Genomic DNA, 27,044 nt, shown 5'->3' with positions numbered 1-27,044 from the left:
CCTGGGACATTCTGCAGAATATATGGGTTTGGCATTATTCATGTAACTGGTTATTTGCCAAATGTGTAAAGACTAAAACCTCAAGCTTTTAATTCAGGAATTTTCTGCTTTAGCATGTTCTCTGTCAGTGCTTTGATGTTATGGAATTAAAATGTTTGTTTTCAGTCTGGTTTTATATTAAGCTGGTTTAATGTCTCACAGAAGCTGTTTAGAAAGCTTTTTTCTTTCCTCCCTGGATCCAGCTCCCTGGGTGGGTGACATCTCTTATCATCAGTCAGGCAGTTCTGAGTTGTGGCTTTAGATAATGGAAACCAAGCCCTAGCATTTTGCTTCCCCACAGAGTTCTTCCTTTATTTCCTTTCACCTCAGATATTTTTTCCTCTGTGCATATCCCAGTGTGTACAGTACTGCATTGTAAAGTACAACCCAAAATTTCAGTGTCTGTGTTCTCTTCCTTACAGATTAGACTTGCAAGGGAGTTGGAGACCTGTGTCATGGTTCTGAAGGTGTTTTCTGTCTTCATCCACAGTTTTTCATTGTCTTGCAATTGAAGTCACTGCTCATAATCCCCCGCTGCCAGGAATTTGTCACTTCTGATCCCAGCTATGCTCCTTTTCTTCACTGTGGTGTGACAGTGTTAATGTGTAGTGCTCCATGGGTTTCTTTCCTGGCTGAAAGACAGCAGGAGGGTTTTAGCTCTTCAGTGCTGTTAACTCATTTCAACTGAGTTCATTCCTATTGGTGTTTGGCTGCATGTCCTGCCTCACCCCAGCTGCTGCAGCAGCCACTGGTGGCACAGGACAGGGACTGTATCCACCTCTGTGTTCCATGCAGCATCCAGAGCCTTCCTTATGGCCCTGATCCAACACTCAGAAAGGTTAAAGATGCTACTGAGAACCAGACACCTGGAGCAGTGTTAGATGGAGAGCCAGGGACCCTCCCCTCTTTAGCAAGAAAAGATTAGACTGACCAGTGGGGACACTGGCAGGTCATCTCATGTGCTGTCTGGCTTTTTATTTTTGTTCTTTTTTTTACTTCTTCTGTTTTCTCTCCTGTCCTAAAGCCTGGACCAGAGAATCAAAGAATGCTCTGGGTGCTTCCTCTCAAGCAGGGATGTTGGGAACACTGTTTCAGTTACTCTCATAGCCATGTGCTGGAGTAAATGGAATTCAAGAGCCTTCAGAGCCTGCAGCAGTGAGAATACAGGAACTGGGGAAAGATGATCCAGCAATGAACAAGAGACAGGATATGCTGTGGTTTGCCCTTTAAGAGCAAGTATGGTGCTTCTTAAAATCCAGTGGGATGCTGGAGAGCAGCTCCTGCTCTGCCTCGGTGTTGGAGACTGAGCTGGCTGGTCTTTGCTACTGATTGGAATGTACTGCTGTGCCCCAGGCTGGACTCCTTGGGGACACACTGATGCAGAAAGACAGCCTCCTTGAGGTGTCAGAGTGCTGCAGGAAGCTGCTCCCAGACTGCTCTCCCAGCCCTCCCCAGCCCTCTCTCTACCACCTTAGTCTCCCTTCCCTGTCCCAGCAGAGGTAAGAGCTGCTGTTGCAGGAGGTGCTGGTTAACCCTGACAGGTAGCTGAGCTGCGAGGGTGCTGCCTCACCTGTCAGTTTTTGGACTTCAGCAGAGGCACAAGCAGCTGTGAGCTTCTCTTCAGGAGAGTCAGGACACAGGTCAGTGGGTGCAAGAGGACTGTGACATAGAGAACTGCAGATAGAAAAGTGACACTGTTTCAACCATGAACTCAATAGCAAAAGACAACATTAATGTGTCCAAAAAAAAAAAAAAAAAAAAGCAAGGAGCATCTTCAGCACAGCGTTTGTGGGTTGCGGATTCCCAAAGTGAACAAACCTGGAGGCACTGCTCCTGTCCCACTGCCCTTTGCACCAGGGCTGTGGAACAGGGGCTGCTCACAGGCTGAACTCTCTCCACACTGTGCAAATGTGCCCCTCCAATGGGACCTGAGTCATGGAAGCCAGCAGCAGGAGGTTTAGCAGGGTGACCATCAGTGCTGCACCTCCCAATGCTGGCTGTTGAGGACCCAGAGCAGGGGTTTGTGGTGAGTAAAGCTAGAGGGGGAGAATCAGGCAGTTGGGAGAGAATTCTTGATTGTTAACCCCATCTTTCTGGGATGTATTCCACATATAATACTTACCACTTGGGAAAGGAGGAGATGCCTACTGCTATTTCATGAAGGAGTGCTTAGCTGCTTGCTCTTACAATTGTTTTTGTCATTACTCTTTTTGTACTTTTACTGGGACATCACAGCCAGAGTCATCCCTTCCCTGAGGCTGGAGTCTGCCTCTGTTGTGGAGGCTCCTACAAACCCAAGGATGGTCACATCTCACAGAGGAGATTTCACAAGGAGCTAAAACTAAATATTATTGTTGGTAATTTATAACTGAATAAGAAACTAGAAATGAATGTGACACGTAAAGAAATAAAGCCATGCTTTAATTAGAGGGTTATTTCCAATCAGGAAGTATTCCTTCCTGCAAACAACGAGCCCTGACAACAAACCTCTTCCACTGAGTGCTAAGGCAGCAATATTTTCCATGGGAAGAGCAAACCAGGAGGATTTCTGCCATCTGATAAAGGCCCAGTGCTGCCAGTTACTGAATTGCATTTTGCTGATGGGAGCTGTGAGGATTTTTTTTCCATGCCAGGAAGGAACTGTCCTTGGGACAGTGGGAGCTTTGCAGAGCTGATTCTGCATATGTTGGCTCTGTCCTACCCAGGCAGTCTTGTTTAAAAGTCCAGTGAGAGAGAACAACAGTTTTCCAGAATATTAACTAAAACCTTTAAACCCACATTTTAAGATGTCCATGACCAACCCTGGGGAGGAGTGGCCATAAACAAGGGCTTTGTTTTTTTAAATTTTGGAAACAATGCTAAGAAAAACACCTATTTAGGCTGCAACACTATAAAGACATTTTCCCCCCTCATTTAGACATTGTCAGAGAAATGCAATATACTCAGTTGTACCTGTCTGCAATAAGCAGTGCCTGCGTGGAGCCTTGAAAGTCTTCTTCCCCTCACAGGAGGTTTTTCTCTCAGGCAACCTATGTGTGTCTGGTGCTTCTTCTTCCCATATCAGGATCGATGGCTTCCTCATCTTCCCATATATGCCTGCCAAATTAACAGGGTATAAGCTAAGTTAACTCATCCAGCTCATTCTTGAATTACATGGTAATGTTTCTCCAAAGCATAATGGGTACAGATGAAATATTACCACTTGCAACTCATTTCAATTAAAAACCTGAAGGGAATGAGCTCAATAGCATTGATCCATGCTGGCGAGGAGGGGGCTATAGAGTGCAAGACTTAGGGCATTAGAAACAGAGCTGGCTCAAAGATAGTTATTCCTCCCTGTGTCCACTGAAATATATTATTACATATTCCACTGGAATTTCAAATCTTTAATTTTTCAATCAGTTCCTTGAAGTTATTTTTGCAAAAGCTTTGGAAGTGTTTCCATCAGTTATATGAAGAGGCTGTCCAGAATAAACAGGAGAAATATATGTTCATAAACATTATGAACAACCTAATGCACTTCAAAAAGTTCAACAACCCTCTGGAAAGTCAGATTATTTACAGAAGGTCAAATCAATTTTATGATGAGACAAACGTTAGCACATTGCTTTTCTTAGAAGCAAAGCAAGTGAAGTATTTTCCAAGAAATATGCTTGAGGGAAAATCAAATGACATTTATTAGAAAACATCATTCAGTGGGACCTGTTCTCTTTAAGGCACTTATTACCTTCGTAATGCCAAGCCATTACATCCAAATATCACATGGGGGCATATTCAGGTACAAAAGTTTTCTGCTCTATAGAACAAATGAATCAGAACTGGGGCCTTTCTGTGATGTAGTGAATAACTTTTGATTGGAGATTTGTGTTTGCTTGTGTAAGTTCAAAATAGGGTGCTAAAGGGCTCTGACCCATAAAAATGCAGTATCTACTTAGGAGCCATATTTCCAGAAAACCTGGTGGCTGCTCCAGATTGTCTCCAGACAATGCATCTGAGGGAGAGGGGAAAGGGTGGGGGCTGTTGGAGGAGACAGTGACTTCCTGCTTGAGGAAAGAAGTGCCCTGCCTGGTCTTGGTTAGAGAGAGCCAGAATAAAATGTTGAGGAAAATACCTCCCTAGTGTCCTACTAAGAGCCCAAGAAAAGCTCCAGGTGACTTTTTTCTGGCCAAGAATTGTCCTTCTCAGCACTTTGCCTCTCTGCTTCTCAGAAAACAGAGCTAAGAGTCAAAGTCTCCTTTTACCTGCTCCCACATCTGAGTTGCAGAGTCAATGCATCGATCTGTTTTGCATCAGTATCCACATGACTGATGCAGACAGACATGATCTGTGCCCTGGAGCTGGTGGCATGAATAAAAAATCTGCTGGAGAGGTCTAAAGAGAGAGATGCAGAGAGCAAATGGATGATGGGAGCATTCCTCCTGTCAACTCTGTTTCCAGCATCATAACATTTAGGGACTTTGCTTCTGTTTTATTATTACAGACTTTTTTTTCTTTTTTTTCTTTTTTTTTTTAAGATTGTAATTTATTCTCCTATTTCTGCCTGTATTTTTATTTTCTGGACCTTATATAAATAACACTGGAGTCTGCTGTTCTTGAATGGATGGTAAGAAAGACACGGTCCCTCCCTTTGGGGTTTGATACCTGGTAAATTAATCAATGTTGTATGTATGGTTATGGGAGCTGCTCAGGAATTTTCCATCAGTGTGTTTATTCATTGGAAAATGTGCTCTTCATAAATTTAAAACAGGATGGAAATACAAATCTCTGCTGAGGACTAAAACCTTTCCTGATTTTGTGCAAGTCTTGGGTAGCAAGAAAAGAGAGAAAATGCATTTTTGGTATATTTAATAGGAAACTACAAAGGTGGCCAAAGGGAAGGAGAGGAAAGCAAGTAACCTGAAAGGAGTTTTAGCTTTAGATTGATGACATCTCAGTTAATTTAATGATGGCCACTTAAAATGGGAGTGGGGAAAACAAGGCTGTAATGGAGGACAAGCACTCGGACTCTAACAGTAAAAGAGCAGCTCAAATCCAGAACAGGATTAGAAAAATCAAAAACTTTCTAGGCTGTTATATTTTGGCTCTACTCCAAGGTTTAAATGGACTTCTGTGGTGTGCATGTTGTGTTTCCACGTCGAGGACAAGGCAGAATGGAACTTAAACACCAGTGCTGAGACCAATAAGAAAAAGCCTATGGGAGAAGCAGTCAGCTGTTGTGCCAGTTAGACACATACAAGTGTAAATGTCTGGATTAACCACTGGGAATGGTTCTCTGGGGATAAATGTTTGTATGGGAGGAAATTTGAATGATATTTATTTTTGAAAATAGCTATTTGTTGTGCCTCAGTCTGTTGGTTTAAAAACTTACATCCAGTAGGCAGTTGGAAATGAAGGCTGCCTGGCAGGGTAATTTCTTATCAGACAGCTCATAGATTTCAAGGTATTTGACCAAACCAGGGCAGTGAATACTTAAGAATAAATGTAAGTTTTAGAAACCTATGAACAAAAGGAAGGTGCTCTCTTTTTTTTGACAACATAGTCAGAACAAATTATTTGACTAATGATAATAAAGGATTAGGTCTAAAATGTTTCCACCACATGCATTTATAATTCAGTAGATATGAAAAACAGGTTGATTTTTAACCCTCTGGTGGCAGATGATTGCTGCTCCAAATTTACGCCATTTTTTTTAAGTCAGTATTACTAAGTCAGCCTACCAAGGGTTGAAAATCATCTTGTGTTGGGATTTTTAAGAGCTTTAGTGCCATGGGCTGTACCTGCCAGACATTTCCCCTCAGAACCTCTCCAGGAAAGCAAAGGAACAGTGTGGTGCCAAAGCCAAGCTCCAGGGGCTGAGCTGGGCCAAGTCCTCTGTCCTGCTGCAAGAAGAACTCTGTACAAGAGATTGTTCTTGCTTCCCTTTTCCTACTGAAAATGCCACTCAATTCTTCTGTGTTACCTTGGAGCTGCATCATAAGTGTTGGGAAAACAGGTTCAGTTAAATGGGAAATAGGAAGAGAGTAGATTTAAAATAAATAAATTATATACTCAGAGGTTCTGTAGTCACAAAGATAATTTATTTGTACCAGGAAAGTTTTTAATTATCATATACAGAAGTGTTCAATTTTTATGTACATTCAGTTTTACCACATAATTTAAATTAACTCTCTAAGCATATGTGTTAGAACCATTCAGCAGGTTTCTGTCTCCAAACACTGTAATATGGGAAGTCACAGATGCAGAAATCTTTTCCCTCACTTAGTTCCCTTTCCCTGTGAAAACTTCCCACTAGAAAACTTTCCTGAAGAATTGAGGTGAGGGGTAGAGTAAAAACATACAGGTGCATACCCTTTCTGAAAAAAACCACATTATTTTGAAGAGAGACAGACTGGGAGAACTCCTTAGGCTTTATCTTGGTATTTTTCAAAAATATTTTCTGGTCAGAAGCTGCTCAGCTCTGGTTCATTAAATACAACATTTCTAAACTGGTGCAAAGCAAAACTCTTGTTTGAGATGTTTTAAAATTAGTGTAAAGGTTATGTTACACCTATGATTATTTCCAAGGACTTCCAGAAAGAGAGATTAGTTTAGCATCATGCATAAGTGATAAATAAATAACTTCCCATATACTTTTGGTTTTATTTTACTTTGCATCTCTAATCCTGCCACTGCAGTTGCATGAAGATGTGTTGTTTCAAGAATGACATATCATTAATATAGATATCTTCCTGGCATTCTCTAAAAATACTCTTCAGTCTTGAGTTTAATGATTGATGAAACTTGGAAATCAAAATCCTGTCTAGGGGTCATTGTAAGATGAACTTATGGTATAGAACTAAAGTTCACATGAACTAAGCAGAAGCAGTGTGAAGAGGCTACTGTTTTAGGATGATAAAAATGGCTTCTGGCAGAATTTATGAGCCAGTACAACATAAGTAGCCAACTGCCTGGGCTTTGTTTAGTTTCTTTGTGAGAAATTATCTATTTCTGTTCCTGTCTGCAAACAGAAGATTTGGAATAAATATGACAAAAGCCATGGCAGCACATGGCTCTTTCACCTCCTTCTCTTTCCATAATATTGTACTCGTGGCTGGTATTAACGGTGAGCACAGCAACGTGTTCTGAATGCATCCCAATGCTACTTTTTAACATAGGGCAGATGGATATGCAGTTTTAAGTATTGCTTAAACATCTTGCAAGCAGTGATCCTCCAGCCACCAACAAGCAGAAAACCAAAGCTTGGGGGTGGAGGTTTTGAACCTGAATGGGCTCTGTCCACTGGCAATGAGTGAGGGATGGGGATGGAGAAGAAGTGTTGCTGCAGCTTTTCTGGGTCGTGTAACTCTGTAACCATGAGGTTCTATGTGTGAGTCCTGGTTGCTCAGCTCTAGGCAGAGAAACTGTCTGTCAAAACAAAATAATTACAAAAATACTTCAAGAAAGTGAAAACTGGCCTCCCACAAAATGTCCAGAGGTACCGGATGCAGGGCTTCTTTTGGAAAAAGGAAAAGACACATTGACTCTAGATGCTGCAGAGATTCTTATTTTTAAAAAGAAGCTTTGACTGGGGAACTCCCTTCATCTTAAAATAAATAACTCCTCCCAGTCTATAGTTTCAGAACAAGATCTATTTCCTTTCTCTGGGTTGTTTCATAGCCCTGATGCTGCTCTATCAAAGTGCTTCTCTCATTTTGATAAATCCCCAAGAGAAAGGAAGGCAATATAGCTGCAAGCCAGTTTTTCAAAGACTTCTGGATAACCCCTATTAAAGGCACAAAAGCAGAGCTGCAAAAATTATTCATTTTGTTCATACGTCCAAGCATGGTCATTTACAGCTTGGAAAATGGGCTGATTTATCCAAGGTGGCCTGCAATTGTTGTAGCTGGGTGAAGATAAATAATGCAGCACTCTTTAAAATTGTATGAGGATATGATTTTGTTTGCTTTATTCATTCCTACTCCCCTGTAGTTTATTGCAGTCAATGATTATTGCGTCTGTTCAATCCATCTCTGCAGCTGGTGGGAATGGCTGCTCGTGCCTTGCACTAAGCTATGTTGTTCCAAAAGAAAGATGAACTGTCCTTCTGCTGTGAGTTTAGGAATTACTCCATGGCCTTGCCTTCATTTTAAGATAAGCATAGCATGGAAAGTGAGTAGGGATTACCTTCTAATAAAATAATCTGATCAACTACTTTGGCATCCTTAGGAAGCAAAAAGGTTTCTACAGTGTATCCGCCACACAAGGCAGAGGTTCCAGTGTCTTTGTCTCTTGTTCAGGCTCACTGTAGGATCTTGCTTTCTGGATCTCTGTCACAAGAGTGCCTTCTTCATCTAAACTGTATGGCAAACTGAAGTCTGGGGCTGCTGAAGGCAAGGGGAAGTAACAGAGGAGAACTGCAAAAGCAGCCTGACCTTTGGAAGAGGTGGAGGCTGTCCAAAGAGCCACAAGACTGCTGGAAGCCTTGATACCTCAGTGCTCTGTACAGCTGTGGCAGCATCTCAGTGCACAGCCTTGAGCAAGGCACTGCAGCTGTGGACACCCCTCCTTGCCCAGGATTAGCTCTACCTGCCCAGGCTGGTGTGACTGCCCTCACAGCTCTGCTCAAAGACATTGCATGAATGTCCCACAGTGCACAGAAGAAAGAAATCAACTGGATTAACATGACTTAACACACCTATTTAAATTGAACACATGATAAGCTGATCTTGCCCGTGCTAACTTAGGGAGAGCTTATGAGAGCCACTTTGCCAACAGCAACAGGGAGATGAGGACAGATGGCCAAGGATGACAGTCCAGTATTTCCCTCTGGCCTAGCTGCCTTTGGAGCCTGCAGAACAAGGCTTGGAAACATGCATTTCCTACTGGTCTGAAACACCATGGTGATGCGTGGTGGTGAGAGAGTCTTTCAGACATGGGTCCTAACATTATTTAGGCATTAACATTAATAATTTGCATCAATTATTTCACTGCTTGTGTAGAACTTATTGTCCTTCCTATTTGAGAGATAGGGACAGAGGGAAGTTGGTAAGTACCAAAGAATCCAGCAGTTGTCATGTCTTATCTGAGATTCAGGTACAAGAAATTGTGGCTAGCACAGGCTTTTCCCATGAGAATTCTTCTTGTGTTTTATAAATAAAGATAAAGTTTGGATGTTATTAAAAACAGTGTCCCAAGATCTGGATGGTGCAGGCCTGGCCAATCAGGCCTAGGGGGAGGCTTCTGACCGACCAACCTGGGTGACTTTTGAAAACTCTATATATATATGATGAAATCAAAACAATAAAGGTCTTGCCTTCTTGCCACTGAGAACTGGTGCTTCTTTACTCTGCTAGCTGCTCAACAGCGACAAGAAATGAAATCCTGACCCAATGAAAACCAACAGGACTCTTGCAAGCAACTTCAGCATAGCAGAGATCTGAATGAACAGAGGGAAACTCTGCTGTGTGAGGCATTTCTCACATCTAGGATCATCTCCCCTGTGGGAACCCGAGGCATTAGAGAAGATTCCCCATCCCTGGAAGTGTTCAGGGCCAGGCTGGGTCTGCGAGCAACCAGGTCCAGTGGAAGGTGCCCCATGGCATTGTGGTTGGACCTGGTGGCCTTTAAGGTCCTTCCCAACCCAAACAACTCTGTGACCCTCTGGCAAGTCAGCACTGGTTTTGCTCAGCCGTGTGACTGTTGTGCTGATGTGTGAGACCAGGTGAGCCCCGAGGTGCTGCAACCCCACAGGCTACAGCAGTTAACCAGATGAGCACTCGGCTTGTCTGAACCCTTTCTGAGTCAGGTCAGACTGCCGTCTGTTGGGTCTTGCTCATCTGTACATTTTTTCCTCCTTGCCCTACCCCACCCTCCCTGCAATCAGTCCTGAAAATCGTGAAGCAATTGCCAGCATTTGCAGGCAACCTGCCCAAAGAGCAACACGGCACAGCAGTTTCTCAAGCAGCCCAATCACAGAGGACTCGGACACCATGCCAAGAGCTCTTGCAATATCTGATAGTACAAGCTCAGCTGCTGGAGGTGAGCAATAAAACTCCTTCTCCAATCTTTTTCCCTCTGTCTCTTTGACCTCTTGGTTACAGAGAAAGTTTAAACATCTGATCTAAAGGTGCCAAAGGCTAAAAGCAAATGAACCAAAGGCTAAAAGCCAAATGAACCAAAGGCTTTTTATGAACCAAGTTGGGCTATCACACAGCAAAGGAAGAATTTGGAAGAGGGCTGACTTGCATTTCTCTGTTTCTTTGTTATAACCTCTTTAGGCCTGATAGCGCCTTATTAATTTGTACAGTCACTGCAAGATAAAGGTGTTAGCCTTCCTGAAAATTTGGGTTGCTGAGCCTGTACTAGAATGAAAATCAGATTATTTTAGCTGTCATAAGTATTTTAAGTCTAGAAAGAACAGTGTCTGGGGGGCTTTGTCTTCACTGTGTTACTTTGAAATGCATTTAGGATGAATTTCAAAAGATTTGATTATATAGAACAATTATCTTTTTATTTGCAATAGGAAAGATATGATGATAAAAATGTCCTGTGGGGACAAGTAATTTAAAAAAAACAGCAACAACAAAAAACAACAAAACAAACCCCATAAAAACTAGCAGAAATTCCTTTCTTTAGAAACTAAAAATTGCATACACAAAGTGCATAAGAGAAGTTTTTAAATGGAGAAAGTTGTGTAATGGTTCTGCCCTACAGCACAAACTCTTCTCCTGCCCTTGTCCAGATCCTGCTGACCAAACTGCACATGGGGACCCACCAGTGGAGGTTTTTGATTTAGTTTAAATTCTTTCATTATCAGTCAATTGGTGGTCAGTGTTCATGTTCACCTAATCCATGCCAAAAATATTAGAGTAAATTTTGCAGAATAAATACCAGCACTCACTCGAAACTGTTAACCTCATAGTTTTCTTTGTTTTCCTTTTTTTCTTTCTCTTTATATTTTTCTTTTATTTTTCTTTTTTCCCCCTCCCAACATACTGCTTTGATCTGCCATGCAATTGGGTCAGCACTTGGGAAATACATTTCAACATCCACATCTGTGATGTGAATATTATGCAGGAGATCCTAAATGTAAAACCTCATAGCTCTTATGACAGATAACCCTGTAAAAAAACGTGACACCTGCAAAAGCCTTTAGCTAGCATGGGAACCAAACCAGTCAAGAGCAAAAATGACAGGTGGCAGATTCTCATTTAATTAGAACAGCACAGGCCCACAGAAATCACCAGCTCCCACAGATGATTACTGGTTAAGAAAGCCTCTGTTGTTCATTTCCAGAGACAGATTATGCTGATACTCAGCTTGGGGAGCTTTTAGGCCTTGTCCACACAGGAAGGTTTTACCAGAGTAATTTTCCTAGGGTAAGTGAGCCTAAATGCTCATGCAGGCAGCTAAACACTCAGTCTGAAACCCACTGCAGGGACCCATTTGTGGAGCCTGCAGGCAGGCAGTGAACTGGGGGATGTATCCTGGGCCAGACAGAGTTGCACAGGCACTGCTGGTCCACTGGGTGCTTCTGAGGGGAAGAGCAATGTGAGAGAACCTGTGCCACTGTGTCCTGAATAGCTGCAGCCAGCAGCAGGTGTTGGCTAGGGTTCCCTACCGCCTCTCCGAAGGGTGTCTGCATTACGGGAGGCTTCGTGGTGCGTGCTCTGACTTCCAAAATGTCCTTCCTCTGCAGGGCCTGGGAGCACAAAGAAAACTTTCAGTGCTGGGCAGCAGTGCAAAGGATCTTACTTGTCCTGTCTCACTTTTCTGTCACTCCCAAGAGGTGTAAAATTATGGCTGTGAGGACACAGACTCCTGCACAGGAGAGGTTACTCAGCAGGGCATAACCTGGTCTTCCCATTGGCACCTTTCACCTAGAAAGGGTCAGGGAGATTCCCTGGTAGTGCTCCCAGACACCCCCTCAGTAGGACACTTGCCCTGTGCTGTCCCTGATGAGCTCTGCAGGCTGCTTTTGGTTTGGTATTCCCACAGAACTGATGGCAGTGTGGGTGGGAGACACTGTCCCAGCCTGCCACTCAGAGCTCTGACCTGACTCTTATGAATCCCACAGCGGCCAAGAAAAGGGAACTCAGATGGCTTTTTTTTTTAATCCAAAGGAGGTTAAAAATCAGACACACTCCTTCACATCAGGTCACTGTCTGGGCTTTGCTCCCCCTTGTTCATCTCTGGGTTTTCTTCCCAAGTCCAGCCCTCTGTGCCTTGGTGGGACATTCTCCCCCTCCTTCCTTGGCCTACCTTTCCTTCCTCCAGAAACTGAGGTCTACTGGGGCCTTTTACAGCCACAAAAGCAGGCTCTTTCCCCTGGAAAAAGCAGAATTTTTGTTTTGCACAACAAAACACAGTGAAGTTAGACTGTTATTACCATTTTGTTAAGCATTTCTTGCCTTCCTCATTTGCTGAACTACAGTGATCTCACAATCTGGTGCATTTTAATTTCTACAGTAGCCACAATCTGCAAGTTTGCCCTAAAAGTTACCTTTCAGGGATAAGTGGCTTTCTATGAAGGTTTTCACTGTCTTCTGATATTCGTCTTCAGTCATGTGGAGCTGGACTACCTCCTTCTTTGAAGAACACTCTTCTGTTGCTGTCCTCTTCTCTTGAGCAGGCCACTGCGCAGCAGACACCCCAAAACCTGCCTTATCCAGGTTCCTTGCAAACATCCTCCCAATGGAACTGTTGGACACAAGAATTACAATCGCCCTCCCTTTCACATCAACATTCCTCTCCATGGTGCCGAAGGAGATGATGGCAATGCAGCAGGTCAGAAATGCGATGGAAATGCACGCGAAGGCATAAAAGAGGCAGGAAAGGGTCATGGCGAGCAGTAAGTCTATGACCAGCAGGAAGAAATGCTGCAAGAGGAAAATCATCGTTAGAAGGATTAGCTGCTGCCTCCTTGCTCTCAAGCGAGCTGAGAAATCTGCCAGGAGTCACCATGTGCACCAGGCTGTTATAAAGCCAGGAGCCTTGCGAAATATGCGGAGGCAAGGCAAAACCCCGTGGGGAGGATGAATCATTTTCTGGGATAGAGCAACAATGGGGATTTTCAAGCCACGTACTTTTTCAGGCAAAAGCAGCGCTGTGTTTGTCTTGGCTTTGCTGTGCACTTGGATGCTCTGCTGGGCTGAAATGTAAGGATTTGTTTTGTAAGGGCATTTCATCATTTGTCGTCTTTAGGGCCAGTGATGTATATAGGTTATTTGGAAGCAGATGGTTTTAAGGGATTTCTTCAAGTAGTGTGTGCGTGGCACTGGGAAACCATGAAGTAGAAATAATCCCCATATCTCCTTGGCACTCTGAGACTCTTAAATTTGCCACTCTCATACTGCTGTAATTTCAGGTGGGTTCAGTGAGTCTGGGCAGGAACCCAAGTGGGCACAAAAGTGGGAGCCCTGCCCTGTGTAAGCAGTTCTTGTGCTGTAAAACAAGCCACTGGGAGCACTGTGCTGCTGGGCTGTAGGGATTGTGCCAGTCCAGGGGGGTTCACGCATGTCAGAGACAAAAAACAACTGCTGGAGCTTTTATTGATTGAGAGCAGAGGTTTAAGGGAGGGTTCTGCTATTTCTCAGGCAGGCAGAGCAGTGCCATGGCACAGGACATAATTATCCCTGACTTCAGGGCGCAGAGCAGGGCTCCATGCTTCAGCTGTAGCCTCTGCAGAATTGGGAACAGCCTGGTGGACTTGGGACTAGACATTTACCAGCAAAGGTAAATGCTGCAGCATCAAGACTCAGCTGACCTGCAGAAGTGGGTCAGGAACGATGCTGCCAGTGCTCCTTGTGCTTTCTCACTGAGGTTGGCAGCAAGGCCTTTCTTTCCCTTCTTGGTCATGGTGGAAGTGCTGCTGATCACCACTAAACCCTTGGCATCAGAAACTGTTCTTTAAATACTATATTATTATTGTTATTATTATTATTTATTTTTTGTCTTAGTCCATGTAAAGGCTCTCCCCTAAGAAGGTATGTGCTGTGTTGCAGGTGGGAGTTGTGTCTATTCCCTGTTCCAGCTGGAAAGGTTCTGGAGCGTGGGACTGGCTGTCAGCACAACCCACACATGTTTTACTGGTCCTTCTCGTTCATCCTCCGTGCGGATGTGCAGATCCCATCTCGTGGATCAATAGCACTGTGCTATCACAGCCATCCAGCTCTGGGCGCTTTTGGGATGGCGTTGCTGTCAGCTTCATCCCAAAACCACCCTCTGCACCCCACCCAGCATGTGTACAAACATGCAGAGCTTTCTTTGGAGTAGACAAGGGGATGTAACATCCAATCTGCTTTTCAGTGGCTCAGCAGCAGTAAGAGACAGCAGGGCTGTGTGTATTGGGGGGGCTTATCTTATTCACCAAGTGCTTTTAAAAATCTTTAAGCCCTTCTTGCCAATTTAGCAGAAAGAGGTGTCATTGCTATTCCTGGCACAGGAGCCACGAGTGCAAATGCCTGTGGTTGGTGCTGACTGGTCTGGGAAAGCACACAAGTCTGTCCCCACTGGTAAGGACAGCACAGCCCTGGCCCTGCTGCTGGGCTTGGCAGGGAGAGTGAGTGGCAAACTGAGTAGCTGTGGGTGCCATGCCTGAGGGTGGCACTGGCCCTCACCATCTATGGATCAGCAGGAGTGGGTGGCCCTGGCCAGGCTGGAGGTGCAAGCAGGGCAAGCTCCTGTCTGCAGGCTGGTGAGGCCATACCTGCCAGGCTTTGAATTGGCAGCCTGAGCCTCCTGTAACCTTGCAGTCCTGTCCAGAAAACGCCCATGGTCCTTTCTGCTGCCAGAAAGAAAGAACTCATAGCACTGCCTCTGTAAACAATGAGTTTGCACTCCCTGCTTGTTAGGGATGCCGACAGAGCATGAAAAGTCTCCACGGTCCTCTAAACACTGGAGACTAAAGGTCAGCCCAAAAGGCAGGAGAACGCGAGTAGAGGCACTTGCTCCAATCTGCTCTCGCTGGCCCCGGCTGTTTCGGCTTTCGCTTGTCGGTGAGGCTGGGTGGAGGATTTCCTCACTGCACCTCCATGGTGATGGAGGTGGGGAAGTGTGTTTCTTCCTGGGGTCCACGGAAAGTCGACATTTCACCTCAGCTATGGGGTCAGTTTTCTAGGAAAAAAAAACAACTGTTGGAGCACTTGGGCTTTTGGCTTAAAAAGAAAGGAATTTTTTACAAAATTTATCTTTTTCTAGTAAATGCCATTTATCATGAATGCAGTGGCGCCACCTGTCGGCTGCGTGCGGGGATGCAGCAGCGGGGGTTGGCAAAGCCCCCCCCTTCATTCTGGGGAGCCCGCAGCCCTGGGTGACACCCCCCCTTCATTCTGGGGAGCCCGCAGCCCTGGGTGACACCCCCCCTTCATTCTGGGGAGCCCGCAGCCCTGGGTGACACCCCCTTCATTCTGGGGAGCCCGCAGCCCTGGGTGACACCCCCCTTCATTCTGGGGAGCCCGCAGCCCTGGGTGACACCCCCCTTCATTCTGGGGAGCCCGCAGCCCTGGGTGACCCCGCTGGAACCAACAGCGGCTGCTGGCTGTCTGCTTCCCCCCCTACAGTGACAGCAGAAGCTCTTGAGACAGGCGATGTCAGTATTTCCACCCTTCTTCTAGGCTGACCATTCTTATCTTCCCCAGAAATCCTCGGTTTTAAGAGGTGAACCACCAGCTACCCAGAACCACTGAGAAAGTGATTTTATTTGTAATTTCTTTCCCCAAGGAGTGATTCCTGTCTTCAGTGGTTCCTCTTAGTCAACAAATAAATATTAAAATGAGACGTGCTAGTGCAGGTCACGAAAACATTTCAAAAGAAGTGATTTTTTTTTTTTTTAAATTTCTGTCTCCACTACTGTAATATCTGGGAACAGTCAAGAGCTCAGGCTTGCCCTGGGTTTTATATTACCATATTCACAAGCATCAAGCTGTTTTGCCAGTAGGTGAGCCATGGGGCAGCAGTGATATGTCCTCTGGCTCCACTGCTGGCTGTCACCCAGTTTGGGGTTTGCACTGCAATTGCCAAGCTAACTCCTCCAAGGGTTTTCCACTGAATCTTTTCCTAACCAGCATTAACACTTGGGCTGCTGCATCATTTTAATTCAGTATATTGCTCTTTTCAAGCCTGTTCAAGTAATTACTGATTAATGCTGCTGTTCTGCACAGGGTTTGCTGTTTCTCGTGTTAAGCAAGAAATTGAATGAATACGTGTGGCATGTGAGCTGGGTTATTGAATCATTTCCTTGGGTCTCCTGGGCCTCTCACAGAAGGTGTCTGGCTGTTTTCAGCAGCGTGATTTGGGATTTTCACTGGAGGGTGTATGCTGGAGGTCTCATGGTAGGCTTGAGTCTGCCTGAATACAGCTTTCTCCACAGATTGGTGCATTGGAAGAGGCAGAAAGAAAACAAATGTCTTGTCTTTGTGTCAGCTGAATTGAAGAGCTCCTGCTCGAGAGGGAAAGGGAGACCCATGCAGGGGAGCAGTGAATTGGGATGGCAGTGCTTCTGTTGTGCTTCACTGTTGGGCTCACTCTCCTTGCAGGATGGCTGGAAATTGTTGTCATGGGAGAACAGGCATCTGCCTTTGCTTCTGGGCTTGGTGTTTCTTTAACCATATTGAATTGGGATCTATTAGAATAGCTAGATTAGCCTGTATTTGGGGCTTGCCAAAATCATTGACCACCAGAAAAGGGGAAAACACCTTTTTTACAGGCTTGATGTCTGTCAATAGTGGCTTGATTTGACCACGTGGTTCAAAATGCCTGTTTCTGGGAGCTGTATGTCTTTTAAAATCTTGTGAGTGCTGTTTACACTCTGTATAATTAGAACCTTACCTTAAACCTCTTTCAAGCAGATCCTAAAGCTCTGTTTATTTTTTGTGTTTCTGGTGCTAATAAAGAAGCAATAAAAAGTGATGTTTTTCCTAGAAACCACATCCTTGAAATTTGGAAGCTTTACAGGGGCACCACAGGGCTTTGAGGCACTTGCTGAGCATCCAGGTTTGAGGTCGGTGCAGTTGTCATTTGGCCTTCCTTTTTCTGCCTGCATTACCATGGGCATTTTAATTTTACAAATTAAATAATTTTAATAATGTTTATAAATGAAATCATTTCAATATTGTCAGATTTGATGTTAGCTTTACACTGGCTTCCTCACACTTTGGGTTTATTCTGCTGAGGAGGGGGAGGCACAGATTTATTTGTTGTGATTTGGAGTGCACTCAGGAGAGTTGAAGAGATTTAAGAGCTCAAAAGCAAGTGTGGTGAGAGCTATCAGAGGCTCTTTAGTGGTCAGCAGCTCTTTGCAGGCTCTTCAGCAGCTTGTGGGAGCTCTCAAAAAACAGCTGCTTCTCTTTTCCCCCTTCTTCTTGATTGAAATTTTCACTCCAAGGCATTACACCTGCATGAAAGATAACCAGGAAATTCAGTTGCTCACTGAATGAAAATTGTTGTTTAAAGCCACTGAGCATTGTTTTGTTCCCAAGTGCAGGAATAAAGTATAGTTTTTTCTTTATTCTCTTTGTGTTTGTTTTCCTTTCTCTCTTTTTCAGTAGCAACACGAAAAGAGGTAAAATTAGACCTGAAAAGAGAAAAAATTGAAAGGAGTGGGGAAGAATAAAAGTTGCTGGTTTTTTTCATTTCCTTTCTTGAAAATTTTTATTGCTAGAAAACTTGAGATGCTGGTTTTATCCCAGTTCAGTAAGTCTGGAGAATTTGTACATTGAGTATGGAATCTTGTATCTCTTACAGGCTTCCTGAACTGAGATGAAAACAATGACTGGCTAATGCTTTTTGCTCTTTTAATTTTTAGTTTGCTAACAGATTCAATAGTCGGTGGCTATAAAAGAATTCTTTCACTAATTATCTGGCAGCTAAGTCCTACCTGACTCCTAGAAGAGCTCCCAATTTCTTACTAATGAATGCATCCAAATGTCCTGTGATGTTTGACACCACTTTATTTTTCTCACAAATCTAAAGAAGAAAACTGCCAATTTTCTTTCTTATTTTTTCTTTCTTTTTTAATCCTTTACAAAGGATATTCCCTTGTGATTTAATAAAATACTGACCTATTTATGTATATATCTCATTAGATGCTCTGGTACTCTTCCCATTTTCCTTTTCTAAAGGCAAATTTCCTTTCACTTGAGGCTTCTTGCTCACTGTTAAACATTGTTCAGTCACAGCCTGCTAATTGAGCAGAGCAGGAGCAAAGTGGAGAAAATGAAAAAGGCAGCTAATAATGAGAGGTGCATAATGTATGGGCAGTGTAGCCATGTCACACAGCTGCACCATGAGAAGTCTAATGGTACACAGCCCTCTGTGCCTGAAAACCAGTGTGTGAGCACATAATTATAGGGCAAGAGTATCATGGGGTCAAACTTATATCCCACAGACAACTTTAAATTATTAATTTGTTGACTTGCAAGCATTGACCTTTTCAGTTAAAATATTCTTTTATGTCTTCCCTATAATTTCTTAAGGTTAAAAAAAAAAGTTGTGGTCTATAGAAATTTCTGAAACCTTCACAAATAGCATCAGTCAGTTTGAGACCCTTAAGTTATAACAAAGTCCTGTGTTAATTAGCTTGACTAATACATTGCCAAAAATAGAAGTCTTTTGTCTTCTCTCAGACTTTGGCAGTGGGTTTCATAGCCACTGGGGACTTGTAGTAGTAATGTTCTAATGGTATATATGCACATTCCTTGAATCTTTCTCTGTATTGGATCTCAAATCCTTGAAAAGGTCAACTATGCCTGAAGCACAGTTGCTTGCAGAAACAGGTTCTGCTGGTTCCTGGCCTTCTGAAAACCCAGTTGTACCTCTGGCCTTTCTTCCTGCCTCAGCCCTGAGCTGTCCCCTGACATGACCACCCAGCCACCGAGGCCAGCTCTAGTTGAAGTGTTCCTCAGGACAAAGCCATAGGCTAATGCACGCTGCAGCCAGAGACTCAATCTGCCTTTAATATTCTGGCATCCACCCCTGGCTTCCTCTGGAGCCTCCTCTGCAGCCCCCTAATGGCTTGTAGATCTGCATTTTTCCCCTTCTCTGAACTCCAGCTCTAGGCCAATCCATGGGCCAAGGAGTCAGTGTTTCAAGTGTTTCCTTGCAGCTGTGAAAGCTCTTCTAAAACACAGCAATGCATTTTGCCAGAATTATGATCCTGGTTGTCATGGTATTGTAAAATAATTTGGCTTGGAAGAGACTTTTACTGGACATCTAAGTTCAATCTCCTTCTCAGAGCTGGTCCAGTTCTCAGGAGTTTTGTGATGAACTCACTACAGTAGCAATGCTGGAGGTCTTGGAAGCTCTCCATGTGTAGAGATATTCAAAACCCAAGTGGATACAGACCTTGACAACATGCTCTGGCTGACTATGCTTGACTGGGTGAGTTGGACTGGGTCCTTTCCAGTCCAGTTATGGACTTCCAGTTATGAGGTCCTTTCCAAACTCAAATGTTCTGCGATTCCTTACGGATCGTGTTTGTGGCTATCAAGTATTCCATGCATGTGAGTGGGCAGTAATCCAGTGGGGGACTAATTGGGAAAATTCAATAGTGCTGGAAAATACTCTTTCCACTGCTCTCTGTAAATCACCTGACCTGGATGGTTGGTCTGGACCTCCCTTTGGGAAGTCAGCACAGTTTTTACCTACAGCCCTCCTGTGCTTCATGGAGGCTCTCAGGTCTTCCTGTTGAAGAACCTTGAGTCAGTCTCAGGGCATTGAGCTGGCATTCAAACCTGGAAACCCTGAAGAACAGAGACCCCCAGTGGAGATTTATCAAGTTTCACTTGACAGGAAAGCATTAATGGTTCTCTGTAGAAAACCAGGAGACTCAGCACAGGTCTTGAGAGGGGCAGAAATGCTACAGGCAGGAGTTCTTCCACATTTGTAGGGTGATCTTATGTACCTGACATATCTGTCTTGTTTGGGGAACCTGAGCAGTGGAATAAGTCCCTCCCATAAACATTCTCAAAGTTTCGTGTAACCCTGTCAGCAATTGCCAGTTTACAGAGTGGAACAAAATGGTCATATTAAAAAAGAGAAAAAGTATAAAATTCATAATCTGATTTGTTTATTTAACAAAATCACAGATTTTTCAATGGTCTCTTAGTTGGATGAATGGAAAAATAAAATTAAACATATAGATAAAGTACAGACTAATTCATTCAACAACTATTCACCATTTAGAAATGCAAATGCTGCTTTCTCTCCCCAGGTCAGCCCAGCTGATTAAACACCAAATTCCTAATGCAAGAGATCCCACATTTCTCTGCTGCTGCCATGCTGGGCCTTTAACTCCTGGCATCTCTCAGTTGCGTTTTATAAGATAAAATAAATCCTTTCCCCATCATAAATCCTATATGAGTCAGTATTATCCTGCTTCTGCAGCTGAGAAAATTAGGTCAGACATGAGAAATGACTTGATGGAGGCCACCAGGGAACTCTGTGTTGGAGTCACAATTAGGTGGAGGAGCCCTGGAATAATCAGTCGGGTCCCAACGTCTGCTGCATCCTTCCCATGATGGAAAAGGCCAGTGGCATCACTTCTTTTTGTCCTTTGAAACTGCTGGGTGATGACAAAAACGGGTTATGTCTTGGGTTAAGCTCACTTTCAAATACATTTCTTAAAACTGCCAAATAGTCCGACTCCCAAATTCCTTTCCTGTTCAACATTAATATTAATGCAGATTTTCAGACTTAAACACATGGGCTTTTCTTGAGTGTACAGATACCAAATTGACTTAAGCCAGAGAAGAAACTGTATTTGGAAAACCCTGAAAATCTTCTTTAATCAGAAGCTTAGTAAATGCAGAGGAAAAATATGAACGGCTAATTTTCAAAATGAGCACACTCTGGTTTTTGCTTCCTTTTTTTTTTCCAGGCACAGTGATGGATGTGCTTTCTGTGCTCACCATAGTCAGACTTTTCTTGAAGGTCAGGGGCTGAGATTTAAAAATGCAACCTGACTGCAATTAAATTGATTTTACGTGTCAACACATTTTCTAGTTATATGTACCAGCATAGATCAGAAATATTTAGTGGTCTCTGTTAGAGGTTTGTCTGTGCAAAAAAGCAAAGGAAACACCCTACAGGAAACTGATCAGGTAAAATAAACACTCTGCTTTAGATAAGCTGTTGCAGAAGATTCTTCCATACAAAATGTCTTTTTGATGATGTCAGCACATGCATGGGAGTTAGATGTCCCTTTCACCTGTGATGATCCAATGTTTTACCTGAATTACCTTCATTTCTGGTCTCTCCTGAAGCATTCTGGACAAGCACCAAAATGTTGGAGACCTGTCTGACAGCAATAGATTAGGCTCTGGTGAAGATCATGTTTCTAAGGGTTCGGCTGTGATTTAAATCCTCTTTCTCAGTGTCCCAAGAATGGAGAATCCCCCTTCTCTGGGCTCTACAGCCCTGGTGTAGCCAGTCAGTGCCCACAGCCAACCTAGTGGCCCTGCACAGGCATCACTCCAGCTGGTCAACCTCTTTCTCCTCCAGAAGGCATTGTGTGTCTTTTCCATATATACTTGCCTGGACTTAATAATTTCCCTTGGAAAATCCTAATTGCTCCTGTATGGATGAATTGTAATCTTTCGGCAGTGTCTTCCCAAGTGCTGATTTTTCTGGCCCTGCTCCCAGTCAGGCTTTGGTGCCTCCAGAGGGATTCAGCCAAGCTGCCTCGCTGAATTTGCAAGATACAGCTCATAGCCTCAGATAACAAATGCTTCTGTATTTTCATCTTGTTTTTATATTTTCTGTCTAAAAACATACTGCTCCACTGCCTCCTTCTTGCAAGAAGCACAAATCCCGCTCCTGAGCTCTGCAAAGCCAGGCTTTCAGGGGCTGTTGTCAGAAATAAGGCCTCTTTATCTCCCTTCCTGTGTCGCTGGTCTCCATCTGAGAGAAGGGTGAAGTGTAAAGCAGAGCACACTGAGAGGCTTTAATCACACTGATGCCACCGTCCTTCACTGCTCAGTGGGTCTGTTCCCAGAAAAAGCACTGCTGGAGCCGTATCTACCTGTCCTTCACATTTTTGTAAAGGTGCAGCTCTCCTCAGCCTTTTATATTCTCTGTTCCTCCTCCTGAAGCGTGTGGAGTTCACAGTGCTGTCTGGGAAGGTGCAGCAGAGACAGTTAGAAGACTCCTTCCATCTGGGTGCAAGGCTCAGCTTCGCTCTGTGTTGCAGTGCATCAGGTATGGACTTTGGTGCCTTGTGCCCAAGGGGTCTGAGCTGGGCATTTCCCAGAATGGCTTTCATTAATTACACTGCACCCACAATTAGTAGCTCGACTTCTCTCTGTTACGTGACTTTCCTTCACAGCAAACCTCCCCTGCCTGTTCAGGCAGTTCATGATGTTGTGCCACAACCTTATGCTGATAACTACAACCACAGAAGCTGCCTCTGCGCTTTGTGATTCAGTCCTTAACTGCTGCCAACAGCTGTGGTACAACCTCTGTGGGCATCTTCAGTGCCCCTGGAACCTCACACAAGCTTTGCTTTCCATGTGACACTGTGCCATTCACAGGAGAATTATAGGTCTCTTCATCCTTTTTCTGCCCAGATTACCAGAGCTACCCCAGCACTGCTTTTAAACAGGAGAGCTTGGACAGTGGTGTCTCAGCTGCCTTGAAGCTCAGATTGGAGGGCATGTTGTGGAACATCACAGAAGATAGGAGGCAGGATCTATCAGTCTAGTTCTGGATCCCTTTAGCTCTGTGGATTTAAGCTAGGTCAGTTATAATGCAGCTTGAAGCAGAAAGATGAAAGAGCTGCAATTAACATCATCAAGCCCATATTTTCTTATGAACAGCAAATGCAAATGTTAATGTAGACAAGCAAAGACCTCTCCCAACCTCTGTATGTTCTGCAAATTTAGCAAGCACATCAATAAACTGTTCATGGAGATACTCGTGAATATTTTTGTATTTTAGCCTTGTCATCAGCAACTTTTCAAGATAATTATGTTGTGTGAAATGATTACTATAGAATGAAAGAGCAAGCTCCAGGGTAGTTTGTCTCTGTGGCTGTTCATTTCTCAGTGATATGAATGATGGTTTTAATCAACAGGTCTATGTGCCGGAATAAATTCCACTGTCTCATCACTGCTTTGGGGTACAGGCTGTTTTCACCAATAACTGTTTTTTATAGCCACAAACGGTTCCTGCTGAATCCCAGCAAAGAAAAGGACACATATGCTGTACATGACTATATGGTGCTTTATGACTGGCATTTCTAAAGCTACCCAAACAATCTGGATGCCCAGATCCCATCAGTGTTCATGAGGACAGAATAACCAAGCCCTTCATTGCCCTAAGTGGAAAATCTCTGTACACAGTGTTTAATGCAAAGTATATAGAACTCAGCAGGTAGACTTTTGTTGATATGAAAAGGTATTAAACCTGGCCTACATCAAGAACTTCAGAGAAAGCACCAGCTACTTCACACTCCAGCAAAGGGTTTTTGAGGTAATCCAGCTGACTTGGCACTATTGGGACTGTGAGAGAGGATTGATACAGCTGGGCTGGGAGCAAACAACCTCTTGTGCAGGGAGTCCCAAAGTGCTGCAGCCCCTGCAGCCTGCAATGGGATGCTTAAGTTGCAGCAATTTCAGGAGGACTCACGGTGTTTTGGTAGCACAAGCTGCAGCAGATGTGTCAGGGCAGCGATGGGTATCATGGCACTGAGAGAGCCAGAAATACCCAAGTCCTTCTTCCACCTTCCTTCTGTCCCAGCAAGGCTGTCCTTTAGCAAGCAGTATGGCCCCAGCCAGGCTGTGTCCATGCCCACAGAGGTGGCAGCAATTTGAGCTTCTCTATGAGCCAATGTATCTCTCTCCTTCATGGTCTCAATCACCAAACTGAAAGGCAAACTGAGTTCAGAGGCTGTCCCCAGAAAATTCTTGGTTGCTCTCTCCTGGCCACACAATGCAAAGTCCTTGTATTGCTCAGTACTGAGCTGTTAACTTGTGTCTTTCCTGTTTATCTCAGCTGGTGCTGAGCACCAATGACTGCAGATAATGGCAGTCGCTCACAGAGGAGCCATTACATGAGTGGCACTTGTTAAGGCCAGTCTTAGTATTCTGTACATGTGAGCAGAGTTACAGAAGTGACCAGCTTGGCTCTTTTAGCACTTCTCATGTTCCCTAAAGATTGTTTAGGCATGATCCAAAATTTCTGTATAATGTCCAGGCCTAGAAACCAGACAAAATCACTACACTGCAATTTCCAGCCCTGTGCACAGGATATAACCTGGGCAAAGGGCTGGGTGTATTCCTCTATGTAAGAATTTGTTCATTTTTGAACACAGCTCTCCAGCAGCCCCAGTGAGCTTTCCAAAACGACCTGGATGCAAGAGGCTCACTTTCAGCACTGCATTTGTAAGCAAGTAGACTGCAGGGGGGCAGGGGAGGTGTTACTCAGTTGTCGGTGAGTAGATTCTTTGGCTGAGTTTGCCATTCATTTAATGAAAAAGCTGGTTTTCATTTGCTAACTTTTCAAATGTGTCCGTGTGTAATTAAATATAGCCTCTCCACCAAATAGAAAGATAATTCACATACAGGTAAGCAGCTGGAGCTGAGTTTATATGGTATTTGTCTTTTCAGCGTCTAATGCTCTTACTTTAGCATTTACTTGTTTTTGCTTTGTTTTCCTGGCAACTTTGGTCAATAGCTCTTGGGTAGAAACTAGAGTGCAATTAAACATGCAAAGAAGTGGACTTCAGTTGAATGAAATACTATTAAGTGTGTTGGATTATGGTTTATGGTCTCCATGTTGTTCTGCTTTTATAACCAGCAGCTCTCTGCCTTGTCTTTCATTTCAGTTACTGGAAATAAGTGTCTTATTTTTCCAGCTCCAGATTTTCTTTCACTCAATTTTCTTTGTTCACTCAAAGCTAAACCAGCAAAGAAGATGCTGTATCTGCTGCAAGTCCCTTGCACTTCAGCAAAATCCAGAGCTAAAGGATTATCAGATGCCCCTTTATTTTTCACTCCTTGAGGCAGGATTCTTAAAGGCTGGTTTTCTAAAGGCAGAAACCAGATACATTTAGTAAAGGTTAATCATTCACAGCGGTACTGTAGTTAGTAGCCTGGGAATGGAGACAAAGGAAATTGATGTTGACTTTCTGGGATGCTTCAAATGTTCCTCAAAACTTTCTCTCTGGTCTTCCTGAAAGCTTCCTTTCCTGTTTACGGCATCTTAAGGACCTTTCAAAGGATGAATAAAAATTAAAATTCTTTAGGAAGGTAAATCTAAGGAAACATATGGAAAAAGAACTGGTCTAAAACTGAAAAGTGTTCACCTGGGAAACAGAAAAAGAAATTATACTTTAGCATGCAATGCATGCCTCATTGAATTTTACTAAATTGCCCTTGCTTTAGCACTGAGTCACAGGAGAAATACAGCATTTCACAAAGCAGGTGAAGTCAGAAAGACTTTAAATGTTTTCTGGGATATTAAATTCACAGAGACAAAGATGTATTGTGCCAGCCTAATTATTTTGAAAGACTGCAGGTAAATCATTGGATGTACACTTAATGTTTAATTGTAGGGACCATCTATTACTTCCACTGTGTGGGCCAAGTCCTGTTCTCATTTGCAATTAATGAAATCTTACTAGAGGCAATAATTCTGTGTGAAATGGGCAGCATTTCAGTGCTCATTTGATGATACATGTTGTGACAGAAGAAAAAGCCAAGAGCAGAACACGTGGCTCTCGCTTTCCCCTCTATCGGCACAGAGGTGGCATTGCAAGGATCTCCACAATGAAGAGCAGATGACAGCAGCCAGTCCACTAAGGAAAAGTGCATGTTCATTCTGAGTGGTTTTCCAAAAGGAAAGGACCTCTTGGGTCTGTATGGGGTCAGGTGCAGTTCTGCCATCCATAATCAATGCAGCATCTGTGGCAAATATTGGCCTTTCTCTAATTCGCTCAGAATTTGTCACCTGGGCTCTTACCTACCGACTGCCAGGCTTAGGCAGTGCTGGGAATGTGGGTTCCTGCTCCAGCTGAAAGCTGGTGGCCAGGAAAAACTGAGTGTCGTTGCCAAATTGGGGAAGTAGATTCCTCTTGCTTTGTGTTATCCATAGAGCTCATTTAGAGATGACCATGGTAGACTTTAAATTCTCACTGATTCCATTCAATGCTTGGCATTGTCAGGGGTATTTGTGTGCTTTCCAGGCAGAAGATTGCTGTAGCGTTTGGTCCCAACTTGCTTCTAGGTCCTTGTCTGGCTTCCTCATTAAAAGGACCCAGGTTTTGAGCTGGAAGCTCCCAAGAGCAGGGATTGCAGACTGTGCCTTCTCTATGTAAAGGTTTTCTTCTGCAAAAGCTTCTCAAAGACACCTACATGCCACTAGCAAAACTGTACCCTTGTCAGCCTGTGCTCTGGAGAGACCAGTCCTCCAGGGAATACCAATAAGCAATGCCACCAGCATCCTTCCAAGAGTCACTTGGGGATTCTCTTGAGCACTGCCTGGGGGCAGTGGAACCACAGAGCTCAAACTCCTTTGTAATGCTTTTCCCACTCCCACCTCATGACTTCTGGGGTCCAGGTGGCTCTGATGAATGCTTTGGTGTGTGGCACAGGGGAGAAGCTCTTGCTGGAGAAGGTGACAGTCATGTTTGCTTGCTTATTGTCATCACAGCGGGGAGGGTGTGTGTGTGTGTAAGAGATGTCATAGCAAATACCCTCTTAGTCGAAAATATTTGAGCTCTCTGGAAGTTTACCTTTGTAAAACTGTGCTTTTGCAGCCTGCAACCCATCAGGGCTTCAGAGCTTTCTGTGCAAGTCAGCCAAATCAGCCCTGCCTCAGTTCTCCACTGTTGACGGGAAGAGAAAATGTGTTAATTTTATGGTGCTGCTAAGATCTTCCAGCACAGGGTTCACTCTGTGCCAGAGGGTGCAAGTGGTTCAGCCTCACTGTGCCTGGGCAGCAGGGGCTGCATGAAGATGTAATTTAGAGAAAAATATTATCTATCCAAGTAACTCATTAAACTGAGCAGGTGTTACTTCGGATTATCCAAA

The 27,044-nt window shown here is 43.9% G+C and overlaps 2 protein-coding genes across 4 annotated transcripts in view; one reads left to right on the top strand and one right to left on the bottom strand.

The window, feature by feature from the left end:
* PAK5 (p21 (RAC1) activated kinase 5) overlaps positions 1–27,044 on the top strand; it is a 162,801-nt gene that overhangs the window by 37,795 nt on the left and 97,962 nt on the right. The gene's annotated exons all lie outside the window — the stretch shown is intronic.
* Positions 325–12,981, bottom strand: LOC146438845 (uncharacterized). The gene is made up of 4 exons (XM_085053994.1): positions 12,521–12,981; positions 2,992–3,135; positions 1,610–1,713; positions 325–671 (listed from the first exon to the last, which is right to left on the bottom strand). The coding sequence occupies exons 1-3, from the start codon at positions 12,912–12,914 to the stop codon at positions 1,613–1,615; spliced, it is 639 nt and encodes a 212-aa protein (XP_084910120.1). The 5' UTR covers positions 12,915–12,981; the 3' UTR covers positions 325–671; positions 1,610–1,612.

The sequence above is a fragment of the Lichenostomus cassidix genome, chromosome 3 (assembly GCF_008360975.1).
Source record: "Lichenostomus cassidix isolate B80296 chromosome 3, HeHo_3.0, whole genome shotgun sequence".
Lineage (NCBI taxonomy): Eukaryota > Metazoa > Chordata > Aves > Passeriformes > Meliphagidae > Lichenostomus > Lichenostomus cassidix.
Note: the sequence above shows the minus strand (reverse complement) of the source record. Positions and strands in the feature narration are given on the sequence as shown.

What these genes read in the sequence shown, in the direction of transcription:
- LOC146438845 (XM_085053994.1), bottom strand. Translation starts at nt 12,914, where the DNA reads ATGATTTTCCTCTTGCAGCATTTCTTCCTGCTGGTCATAGACTTACTG. An exon ending in AAGCCACTTATCCCTGAAAG is followed by an intron (nt 3,136 to 12,520) that starts GTAACTTTTAGG and finishes TTAATTTGGCAG; the next exon opens with GCATATATGGGAAGATGAGG. An exon ending in GCACTGCTTATTGCAGACAG is followed by an intron (nt 1,714 to 2,991) that starts GTACAACTGAGT and finishes TTCTATCTGCAG; the next exon opens with TTCTCTATGTCACAGTCCTC.